General features: G+C 50.9%; 1 protein-coding gene across 5 annotated transcripts in view; it reads right to left on the bottom strand.

Annotated features, from left to right (window-relative positions):
* Window positions 1–12,578, bottom strand: part of ATP8B4 (ATPase phospholipid transporting 8B4 (putative)) — a 79,710-nt gene that overhangs the window by 36,265 nt on the left and 30,867 nt on the right. For all 5 annotated transcript variants that reach the window (XM_029071196.2, XM_029071199.2, XM_029071195.2 and 2 more), the window contains 2 exons: window positions 10,317–10,378; window positions 2,622–2,694 (listed from right to left, as the gene is read on the bottom strand). In XM_029071196.2, the coding sequence (XP_028927029.1) occupies window positions 2,622–2,694; window positions 10,317–10,378 (135 nt within the window). The remainder of the gene's footprint in view (window positions 1–2,621; window positions 2,695–10,316; window positions 10,379–12,578) is intronic.

Below are 12,578 nucleotides of genomic sequence, written 5' to 3'. Positions count from 1 at the left end.
CACAGTGATTGCAGATGGAGGTGGGATGTTCAGGGAGAGATGTGTCCACGGAGTCGCTGTGGGTCGGAGACGACTTGACAGCATAAGACAAGACAAAGGCTTATTATGTGCTGGACACTGTTATAAGCGCTGGTGTAGTTTCAAGCTAATCAAGTTGGACACGGTTCATGTCCCACCTAGGGCTCGCAGTCTTAATCCCCACTTTTCAGGTGAGATAACTAAGGCACAGACACATTATGTGACTTGCCCACGGTCACACAGCAGACTGGTGGTGGAGTCAGGTTTAGAACCCAGGTCCTTCTGACTCCCAGGCCCATGTTCTATCCACTATCCACGCTGCTTCAACTGGCTCTTTCCATTAGTCCCCTCTATTGAGTGTCTCCCCAAGAATCTGTTTTGAGCTGAGCAGGGCCCAGGGAAAGAGAGGACTCACCCGGAGGCAGCCGGCTGTTGCCGCAAGAGATTTTGACATCTTGACTCTCTGAGTTCCTCAGCTTCCTAAGCAATCTGCGGCTGATTCCTGGGGTTTCACAGAATAGCTACGTGGCTGGCCCTGCCCCAGAACAGGCAGAAGGGCATTTGTGCCAGAGCGGGGAACGTAGAAGCCCACCCAGAGCCGTCGGCTAGGGTGGCAGGGAATGCGTCTGTTTTCTGTTATATTGCACTCTCCCGAGTGCTTAGTACAGTGCTCTGCACACAGTAAGTACTCATTAAATACGATTAAATGATGAATGAATACTGCTGACTGTAGACTGGAATCTCCTTATGGGCAGGGATCGTGTTTTCCAACTCCCTCGTAACGTACTCTTCCAAGCATGTAGTGCGGTGCTCTGCGCACCGTAAGCGCTCAGCATGATTAATTGATTGCTGAACCCTTGAGACTGGGCAGGGGACAGACCAGTTGCCAACCAGTTGAACGGACACTCCATCCTCACCACCCTTTCCTCCCCAGTCTAGCTGAGGTTCCTGCCCAGCAGTGGAAAGAGAAATAGGACAGAGGGTGGAGGGGGAGAGGGGGACAGAGGAGGAGAGAGGACGGAGCTCCGGAGAGTAGACAGTTTGCTCAAGTCTCCAGTCAGGGCACCATGGTGCCTGGGAAAAGTCGTTTTAAGGTAACTCTTCACTGTATATTAACATGTGAAGAGAAAGCGAATGCCACCGTTTATTCAATCAGTGTTAAAGCAGCAACCAATCTCCAACATATTAGACATTACTGCGGCAGCGGGAAGCAGAGGTCTTTGCCAGATTGCAGAGCACCAACCAGCAACCCACTGCCCCCTGGAGGATCTCTCGGGGTCACCTCCCGAGCTTGTTCAGGCGCCCAGTGTTCCGTGGTTTCCTAACTGATCTGGACGCCATGACAGACATAAACCCAGAGAACCAGGGGAAGGGGAAAAAAAAAAGAGGCGAAGGAGAGAAGAGAAGGAGTAAGGGAGAGAAAAGAGAAGGGGTGGAGAGGGAGATAAAGGGAGGGAAGAGGGAGAGAGGAGTGGAAGGGAAGGGAGAGAGGGAGAGAAAAGAGGGAGAAGAGAGGGAGCGAAAAGAGAGGAAGGGAGAGACGGGAAGCGAGGCCAGCAGCTTCCACCCAGTTGGCCGGCAGTGGCGCCGATGCTCAGTCCAGGACGGACCTGCCGGGTCAGTCCCGAGGCTGCGGCCACTTGTCTGCAGAGGTTGGGGGTGTCGGCTCTGCCCCCGGGCCCCATAGAGTGTGGGGAGCCTCGGGATCTTGAACCCCGCAGGGCCCGACTTGCCCATGGTATCCTCCATCCCGTGCTCCCAGTGTCCATCTGCTCCTCTCCTCCTCCCATTCCTTCCTCCCCCTGCTCTGCCTTCCCTTCACCCTTTCCCCGGGGTCCCTCATCCCACCTCCCCTTCCATTCCGCCCTCTCCTTTCCTGCCCTATCTCCCCCTCCTTCCCTTTCTCCCCGCTCTCATTTATGAGAAGTGAGATTTTGAAGTCCTGTCACTGAAAAATGTCTTTGTTTTAAAACAAAACTTTCACAGGCAATAAATACATCTGTAATGGGAAAACTTCATTCCAAAAGTCAAAGGAAAAGGCTCGATGTCTGAGTTCTCTGATTTTAAGACTATCTTCCCATGCTGGAAGGTGAGTTTAAAATATGTCCTGAAAGAAACCTGGTCTGACCAGGTTGGCCGAGTCTCCGGCTGCCCCGGCGGAAAGACGACCTGGCCCCACCCACCGGACCCTGCCCAGCGGGTTCCATCCATCAGGACCCCGCTGACGTTGTCCTCTAGAAATCCTTGCAGTCACTGTTCCAAACTAGCAGATCTTAAACTGGAGCGTCCAATGCTGGGTGCCCAAAATATCATGAAAGCCCGTATCTTAAATGCAAATTCTGAATTTCCTTGTACTGTCCGATTTGAAGTGTCTCAGTACCGCTCGAGTGATTGGGGATCCTATCTGCTACCTTTCAGTGGAGCCAAGAAGTCCCCAATAAGGCGGCAGCAATGACTCGGGTTAATGGCCCCCAGGGTGATGGGCTGAACTTTTAACCCAGGCCCAGGAACAAACCCTGGCTGGAACAAAACCATCCTCTGCAATTGTCATTTCATTCTTCGACACAGATTCTTTTGGGAAAACAACCTTAATAATTACTCACAGCAACAAACTGATTATTTCTTAATTTAATGATGTCTCCTGCCTTCACATTCATCCATTTTTCCTTCTGCAGCCTGTAAGCGAAAACAGAATTAAGAGTTTTCCAAGAAATGTGGAGAGTGTCGACCCGGCTTTAAACGGCAACATGTTTAGGAGAAAATATCGTATTACAATAGAGGTACTCATGAAAACAAAGAATTTGACTTTTCTAAGTCAAATGACTTTTATAACTAAAGCTGTGAAATGAGGCCCAGGGTCTGGGCTCTGGGCTCTGGGCCGTGGAAGCACACGCACAGGCACACAAGCTCAAACACACACACATACAAACACACGAGAATGGATTGCTTTTCAGACAGCAAAGCTCTAAAATGCAAAAATAACTGAAAGGAGACCAGTGGTATCAACCAACCTGCCCTACAGAAAACCTTCCAACAAATAAAGATTTTCAAACAAAATCATGTGACTGGGAAAGTAAAACCATATACTTTTGCCAAGAAAAAAACACTAAACTATTGACATTATCTACTGTGTGCAGAGCACTGTAATTATAGTGATGGTATTTGTTAAGCGCTTACTATGTGCCAAGCACTGTTCTAAGTGCTTGAACCAGTATGAAAGAAGAAAAATCATGGTTTCTTCCTAAAGGAGCTTACAATCTGATGAGGTGGCAGCTAGACCAAACTGAGTTATAAGTAACAGTAGAGCCAAAAAGAGTCAGGGACCCAGAATTGAGCCAGTGGGACTGAGAAAGAGTGGTCCAAGTGATAGGAGGAGAACCAGGCCAGGCGGGGATCCACAAACCCAAAGCCCCGTCCGGTTTCCAAAGAGGAAGGAGTGGCCCACAGTGACCAAGTTGGCTGAGAAGTCAAGGAGCATTAGGAAAGCATACAGCCCATTGAGGAGTGAAGGGGGCAGAAGGCAGAGTGTCCAGGAGAGACCGGTTGGAGAGAAAGCAGAGGCAGCAGGGGTTAGGCGAGCCGCATGAAGAGACCAAAGAGTCCAAGGACAGGGGGTGACTGCTATTCCCTAAACCAAGGACTCAGGAAAGTATATTAGAAACGTGACACCTTTTTCTCTTACAGCCAATTTAGCATTTATTTTTTAACGGTATTTGTTAAGTGCTTACTATGTACCAGGCACTGTTCTAAGTTCTGGGGTAGATGCAAGTTAATCGTGTTGGACACAGTCCATGTCCCACATGAGGCTCACAGTCTTCATCCCCTTTTTACAGATGAGGTAACTGCGGCACAGGGAAGTGAAGTGATTTGCCCAAGGTCACATAGCAGACAAATGGTGAAGCAGGTCCTTCCAACTCCCAGGCCTATGCTCTACCCACTAGGCCACGCTGCTTCACTGTGTCTACGTCTGCTAAATGTATCGTGGGTTCTAATCGCGGCTCTGCCACTTGTCAGCTGTGTGACTTTGGGCAAATCACTTCACTTCTCTGTACCTCAGTTACCTCATCTGTAAAATGGGGATGAAGGCTGTTGAGCCCCACGTGGGACAACCTGATCACCTTGTATCTACCCCAGGGCTTAGAACAGTGCCTGGCACATAGTAAGTGCTTAACAAATACCATCATTAGTATTATCGGTATTATTATTTTGCTAGGGATGTAAAGATGTTTATGTTGGTTTGCCCCAGGGAGCGTGGGGGCTTTGGAAGGGAGGTGAAGGTTGGGAGGAGTCAGAGGAGGCTGTGGGTGTGGGATCAGTGGGAGAGGAGTGGAGGCGTTGCTGAGCCGAAGAGAGAGCGGGGTCAGTAGGTCGGGGAGAAGTTGTGAAACTTTCACTGTCACCTGGAACATGTTCTTTCCAAGCACCTAGTCTACTGCATGGCACCAAGTAGTTGCTGTATAAATTCTAGTATTCATTCAATAGTATTTACTGAGCGCTTACTATGTGCAGAGCACTGTACTAAGCACTTGGAATGGACAAATTGGCAACAGAGAGAGACAGTCCCTGCCCTTTGACGGGCTTACAGTCTACTACTAGTACCTACTGCTACTGCACTAAAAGCGAAGCAGTGTGGCGCAGTGGAAAGAGCCCAGGCTTGGGAGTCAGAGGTCATGGGTTCGAATTCCAGCTCTGCCACTTGTCAGCTGTGTGACTGTAGGCAAGTCACTTAACTTCTCTGTGCCTCAGTTACCTCATCTGCAAAATGGGGATTAACTGTGAGCCTCACGTGGGACAACTTGATTACCCTTTATTTACCCAGTGCTTAGAACAGTGCTCTGCACAGAGTAAGCGCTTAACAAATACCACCATTATTATTATTATTATTATCATTATTAATAAGAGGACCTGATAGCCTGACAGGGAAGATAGAACATGACACTCTTCATAAATAAGGTAATTAGAATAATTAAATCGACTGTACAATTGACAACATTCATGGCTTCTTGTGGGCAGAGAACATGTCTACCAACTCTGCTGCACTGAACTCTCCTAAGCATTTAATACAGTGCTCTGCTCACAGTAAGCACTCAGTAAATACCATGGATTGTTTGATTGATTGATATTCAATAATGTTTGTAGCTACTTCCTGTCATCCTACTATGCTCACTATTTGTACATCACTTTTTGCCTGTCTACCTCCCTTATTAGACTCAGAGCTCCTTGAGGACCCAAAATGTGTATCCTGCTTCTGTTGCCCTCTCCCGAGTGCTTAGGTCAGTGCTCTGCACAGAGTGAATGCTTGATTAATAGCTTTGATGGGTTTCATTTCTAACAGGATGAGATACAGTAAATTATCCAATATTTCAATGAACATATAATCATTAAAGGCATATGACTATGTGCAGCGTGGAGAGGAATGGAATATGTAAGTACTAAAAGTGGCATCTGGGTTGATCCCACTAGTCGTTAAGCACTTAGTACAGTGCTCTGCACACTGCAAGTGCGCATAAATACCGTTGAATGATAGATTGAATCATTTGGGGGCAGCTTCCTGGAGGAGGGGGGATGTTTGGAGGGCTTTGAAGATGGGGAAAGCTGTGGTCAGGTGGATTTGGAAGGGAAGGAAGTACCAGGCTGGGGAACGGCCTGAGCGAGGGGAAGAAGGTCGGGGAGGTGAGAACAAAGTGTGGTTAGGCGGGGGACTTGGGAGTAAAGAGGGCAAGCTGGGAAGGAGCAGATATGTAAAATGAGGAGGGAGATGACGGGATAATTGGAGTAAGGGAGGGGGAGGAGGAAGGAAGCACACATTTTACAAGGTGTGTGTGAGGGAGGAGGAGGTCTAAGAGCCAGGTAGAAGGGATTGAGTGTTAAAGAACAGGCAAGAGACTACCTCTTCAGAAGCAGCTGGGAAGGAGAAGGAAGAGGAAGAAGGGGGGTAGTCAAGTGGTGTGGAGGCAGGGAAGGGACTTGATTTTTCTAAATTGTATTTAAGCGTCACTATGTGCCAAATTAATTGTATTTGTTAAGTGTCACTATGTGCCAAACACTGTTCTAAGTACTGTGGAAGACACAAGACAACCAGGAAGGACACAGTCCCTGTCCCACATGGGAGTCAGAGTCTAAGGCACTTGAGGAAATGCATGCCTGATTGCTTCTATTTTACCAAAGATTCATTGGCTAGGCTGGGAGGGTGACAGAGGAGGCAGAGGGAGCCTGGGGGCTTTGGAAGGGAGGTGAAGGTTTGGAGGAGTCAGAGGAGGCTGCGGGTGTGGGATCAGCGAGAGAGGAATGGAGGCTTCGCCGAGGCGAAGAGAGAGCAGGGTTAGTAGGCCGGGGAGAGGTTGGCCAGGGGCCCAGATTGCCGCAGGCCGCATCTGGCTGCACCTGTCAAGGGTGGAAGATGTAGAATGTGGGAATGATCCAGGGCTGGGGCTCAGGGAGGGGAGCCCAGCGTGTCCCACGCTTTCAGCCCGTCCCCCCCGAGTAGCTGGATGCGAGGGAACGACTGGGGCAGAGCCAGGGCAATCCAGTTGTCAGAGATCTCCGGGAGGAATCTACACGTCCATCGTTCATCCCGGACTTTCCCATCACCGTAGATGGCACCGCCATCCTGCCCGTCTCAGAAGCCCATAACCTCGGCGTTACCCTTGACTCCGCTCTCTCATTCGATCCTCACGTTCAATCCGTCACCAAATCCTGTTGGTCTCACCTTCACAACATTGCTAAAATCTGTCTTTTCCTCTCCATCCAAACTGCTACCACGTTAATACAGTCACTCATCCTAACCCCCCCAGATTACTGCGTCAGCCTCCTTTCTGACCTCCCAACCTCCTGCCTCCCCCCGCTCCAGGCCATACTTTGCACTGCTGCCCGGATCATCTTTCGACAGAAACGTTCGGGGCACGTCACCCCCTTCCTCAAAAATCTCCAGCGGTTGTCTCTCCACCTCCGTATCAAACAAAAACTTCTAACCGTTGGCTTTAAATCTCCATCACCTCTGCCCCTCCTACCTCATCTCACTTCTCTCCTTCTACAACCCAGCCCCCACACATCGCTCCTCTGGTGCTAACCTTCTCACTGTGTCTCGATCTCTCCTGCCTCACCGCAGACCTCTGGCCCGCGTCCTACCTCTGGCCTGGAATGTCCTCCCTCCTCAAATCTGCCCGGCGGTTACTCTCCCCCGCTTCAAAGACTTCCTGAAGGCACATCTCCTCCAAGAGGCCTTCCCAGACTAAGTCCCAGTTTTCCTCATCTCCCACTCCCTTCTGCGTCTTCCAGACTTGCTCCCTTCTCTCTTCCCTCCCTCCCCGCCCCACAGTACATATCTATATATCTGTAATTTTATTTATTTATTTTGATGTCTGTTTATTTTATTGATGTCTGTCTCCCCCTCTCTAGTCTGCGAGCTCATTGTGAGCAGGGATTGTCACTCTTTGTTGCTATGTTGTACTTTCCCAAGCGCTTAATACAGTGCTCTGCACACAGTAAGTGCTCAAGAAATATGATTGAATGAATGAATGAATGAATGAATGAATGAATGAAGCATGGTGCTATGAAATTGGGGGTCTCACTATGCCGGTCACCTATAGCAGGACATGGTCTGAGTTTGTAGGTGCCTGGGAGGCCAGATTACTTGTCTTGCCTAAGCCAGCTCTGCCCATTTCCCCTCTTCCCCAAGTGCAGAGTCCCCTCCCTGTCCAAAAGATCACTACCCCTGTTGTCCAGGGTGCCCACGTGCTCTAATAATGTTGGTATTTGTTAAGCGCTTACTACGTGCCGAGCACTGTTCTAAGCGCTGGGGTAGACACAGGGGAATCAGGTTGTCCCACTTGGGGCTCACAGTCTTAATCCCCATTTTACAGATGAGGTGACTGAGGCACCGAGAAGGGAAGTGACTTGCCCAAAGTCACACAGCTGACAAGTGGCCGAGCCGGCATTCGAACCCATGACCTCTGACTCCAAAGGCCGTGCTCTTTCCACTGAGCCATCGCTGCTTCTAGCGATGTCAGCGACCACGCCGCTGTGGATGGTCAGATGGCAAATCAAGAAGGGAACCCACCGGGAGCCTGGAGCCATGGATGGACCGGCCCACCAGATGGTGACTGGGAGAAGGGTCGCTCGCCTCCAGCAGAGGCTGCCCCAGACCGGGATGCCGGAATGCCGGGCGGATGGGAGGGGCCCATCAGAGCTGATGCCAGCCTGCTCTGCCCCTTGGCCACGGGGTTGGGATCTTGCCATCGGTGGCGGCCAGTGTGCTGACCGGTAAGGCGGACAGATTCAAGTCCTGACACGTTCCATGTGCTCACCGGTCAATGGGAGCCTGTGCAGGCCGGGAGGGATGACCGAGGACCTTTTGAGAGGAACAAGTCGGTTTGGTTTGGGGCTCGAAAGCTGCAGTGGACTTGTTGCGTGACCCACAGACGGCTCCCATATTTACGGGGCGGTGAAATGTGGCCGGTGCAATGAGCCGGCTGGGCCGTCTGGCTCCCACCCCGGGGGACTTTCCTTTCATGCCCATCCAAGGACATGTTGTTCTGGACGGCTTTCAACTGCAGCGTTTTCATCTGCGGCCAGAGGGAGGGGATCGCCCGCCTGCCCCATCCCTCCCACTCCATACTGCCCAGCCTGTCACGCCCACCCTATCCCTCTCACCACTTTCCTCCCTCTCCATCTCGCTCACCCTAGCCTGTTCATCCCACCCCTCTCTCCCCAACTCCACCACTCTGTCCTGTGCACCTCATTCCTCCCACCACATCCCTCCTGCCCCATCCCCTCCCCTATCCCTCCCTCCCCATCCCTCTTTCCCTGTCCCTCCCACCCCATCTCTCCCACCTTATCTCTCCCGCCCCACCCCTTCCTCACCATCCCGCCCACCCAATTCTTCCTGCCCCGTTCCTTTTGTCCCGCCCCTCCCACCCTGTCCTTCCCTCCCCGTTCAGCTCACCCCGGCCACCCATCCCATCCCTCTTGCCTCAGCCTTCTCACCCTATCCTGCCCACCCCACTCCTCCTGCCCCATTCCTCCCTCCCCATACTGCTCTCCCTATCCCATTCCTTCCTCCCTCTTGATCCATCCCGCCTGCCCCATTCCTCCCATCCTGTCCTGCCCACCCACCCCTCCCGACCCATCCTGCCTGCCCAGTCCTGTCCCATCCCATCCACTCTGTCTTCGCTGCCCCCCACCCTATCCCACCCACCCCATTTCTTCCACCCCATCCTGCTCCCCCCATCCTTCCCACATTGTCCTTCCCAGCCCACCCCACCTGCCCCATTCCACTCACCCCATCCCTCCTGCCCCATCCTACCCCTCCCACCCTGTGCCTCTTGCCCCAGCCTTCCCAACCCACTCTTCCTGCCCGATCCTGGCAATCCCGTCCCTCTGAGTTTCAGAGTTTACTGACTACTCATGGACTGGCTCTCTAATAAAATGGAACTTCTCAGCAACAAGGAGAAGAAATGTACAGTTGATGGATTGCTGCATGGAGTGGACTAAAGAAAATACCCTCTTAGTAGTATTATTTTTTAATTATTATTATTACTATTGCTCTACTACTGCTATTTCTAATAATAATAACTATTCAGTGTATAATATGTACCAAGCATTGTACTAAGTGCTAGGATAAACTCCTTATAACAGGGATTCTGTCTTCCAACTCCATTGTAGTGTACTCTCCCAAGTGCTTAGTACAGTGTTCTGTGCACAGTAAGTGCTCACTAAATACCGTTACCTGATTGATTGATAGGTAGATACTAGACAATCAGGTCAGACACCGCCCGGTCCCTCATGGGGTTCACAGTCTGGTGGGGAGGGAGTACGAGTATTTAATCCCCATTTTACAGATGAGGACACTGAAGCACAGAGAAATTTAGTGACCTGCCTAAGGTCACATCTATGGAAAATGGCAGGAAGCTGGAATTAGAACCCATGTCCTCTTAACTTCGGGCCCGTGCTCTTTCCATGAGGCCACGCTGTTTCTCATCGAATCACAAAACTAGAACTTAATCTATTTTAAATAATCATCCTCATAAAGTCAGTCAACAACAATACTACGCATTGGTTCAAAATTCATTCCAAAGCTCTTGGCAGTAGAAGCAGAAAAAAGTGTCAAGAGGTTAAGCCCAAGAGTGAAGACATGTTCAGCAAAGCCATAAATTAGATTAGGAACGAGTAAATACACTTTGAATAGATTTGATCCACAGATGAAGCCAGAGGACACCCTGTCGCCTGGAAAGCCGGCTGGCCCCCCGGCCCCCAAGTAGACCCCCGAGGTGGAAAGCAGCTGGAGAAAGATCCCTTACTTGCCAGCAATGAGCACCTCTGACTGCCGATTGTTCACCTGGTCGTCGCTCTTGTGACGAAACTGCAAAGCCAAACGAGAGAGGGATCAGGCAGGGAAATGGTCGGTCAGCTGGAGCTACCCTTGTCCCACCCAGCTCAGAGGCCATCAGCCCCACCAACAGAGGCTGGGGAGAGGGAGCAGAGGAGGGGCAAAGAGCTTCCAGAGGCCTGGGACTGGGAGGCGGTGGACTGGGTGACCTGGTAGATGTCTGGGTGGTAAGATACGGAGGAGAGGCAGGCTGTGGGGGTCCAGTTCAAATATCCCGCCAGTTTGCCCACTCACGCGTGGCCTGACCATCCCCACTGCCCTAGAGAATGGGGCCCCAGCCCCCATTTCAGCACGTGCCAACACCAAAGCCATCCAAAGCCTTCTTCCCCAAAGAGTGTTCTGCTGATGCCAGTTGAACGAGAGAGGGTCCCCCAGTGCTCTTCAAGCAGCCCACGTTTACAGTTCTCCCTTGGCTCTGAGGATTGCTTCTGGGATAACCGCCCCATTCAGTTTAGTGCTCATCACTCAGGACCGAGTCATTCGTTCATTCATTCAATCATTCAAGCATCATGACTGACTGAATGAATGAATGAACGATAACCTCCCCATTCAGTTTAGCGCTCATCAGTCAGGACCGAGTCCCCGGCCCCACCCCCACGTACTCAAACCAGACTATGATAGCCTCGCTCGCTTTGATTTATTTCTCCTTTGCAGTGGAGAAATCACTTGTTAGAACATTTATTTTTAGATTCCCATGTAGATCTCATTTTTGTCAGTGGGCTCACAGGATGTTGATGTTAGAAAAATCGAAACAAACACCATGGTGAGCATCACTAAATAACCCAAGAGATTGTTTTTCCGGCTCTCTTTTAGCTGTGATCTAAAGGTCTGAATGCTGTTCAAGGCTAGGAACCACGGACACCCCGAAGGTGTGTGATGCTCGGGCAGGGTCGCCCTGCCATTCTCCCCAGAAGAACCTTTAACCGGCATGTGGACCGGTTGGGAAACCAGATTCAGGAAGAAAGCACGTGTTCTAACAGAAACATAGCCCCGAAGACTGGCCTGGCTTCCTCAGAGAGACACCAGGCAGTCAGCCGGGTGTGCCAGGAAGCGACCTTGTGTCCCCACTTCCAACCTGGGCCACAGAGAGTGGGGAGAGCGGGGTTCCCGAGCAGCAGCCAGAGCAGACCTGAAATGGAGCAGGGCAGCCAGGAGGGTGGAACCCACAATGTGGAGACCCAGAGAAGCCAGGTTGAGCCTTGCACTCACCAGTGAGCCACTGGGAGATGACTTCATTAGGCCGGGCAGGCGGGAGGGGATGGCATTTGGAAGGGGGTTGCCCTCCTCAGAGTGAAGCTCCCAGATGCTTAGGAGAGAGAGGGGCTGATTTGACCCCAGGCCCCACCAACAGAATGCACCTAGGGGCCACAAAAGATGGTCTCTGCGTGTTCACAGTAGGGAATGTCCTTTTCCTGTCTCCCATGTGTATGGCAGAGCATCTGCAGCCACCAGTATAACCTGTAAGCACCAGGGATGGAGGTGTTTGTGAGTGTGTGTGTGTGTGTGTGTGTGTGTGTGTGTGTTGTACAATTTAATGAATCAACGTGGCCTTGTGGATAGAGAACAGGCCTGGAAGTCAGAAGGACCTGGATTCTAATCCCAACTGCCCCACTTGTCTGCTGAATGACCCTGGGTAAATCACTTAACTTCTCTGTGACTCAGTTACTTTATCTGTAAAATGGGGATTAAGGCTGTGAGCCACATGAGAGACAGGGACTCTGTCCAATCTTATTTGCTTCAATCTATCCCAGTGCTTAGCACAGTGCCTGGCACGTAGTAAGCACTTAACAAATACCACAATTATATTATTATTAATAATCAATCAATCCCTTGACTGGACCATCCTCTAGTTTAGTATTTATTACAGCTTAGAGGAAAGTCAACAAACCTCCTTACTTCCAATTTTCCAGTTGCAAGAGCAAAGATTGGGACGAAGTGTCTCAATTTGTCCTCTCCCTGGAAGTAACGCTTTCCTTCCTGACCTGCTGTGTGGCTCCCCCGGCCACTGGTGGACCAATCGGCCAAGAACAGTACAGAGGGCCGCTCCTGGGAGGCGCCCAGAACAACTGCCCCTCTCCCCAGAGGTGTCAACAAGGGAATGGACAAGCAGTCCTTAATGGATTCCAGGAGGGTAATTAAGGAACGCAGAGGGAAATGTCAATCCATGAGGGTG

The sequence above is a fragment of the Ornithorhynchus anatinus genome, chromosome 8 (assembly GCF_004115215.2).
Source record: "Ornithorhynchus anatinus isolate Pmale09 chromosome 8, mOrnAna1.pri.v4, whole genome shotgun sequence".
In the NCBI taxonomy this organism is placed as follows: Eukaryota; Metazoa; Chordata; class Mammalia; order Monotremata; family Ornithorhynchidae; genus Ornithorhynchus; species Ornithorhynchus anatinus.
This window is presented reverse-complemented; position numbering and strand designations above follow the sequence as displayed.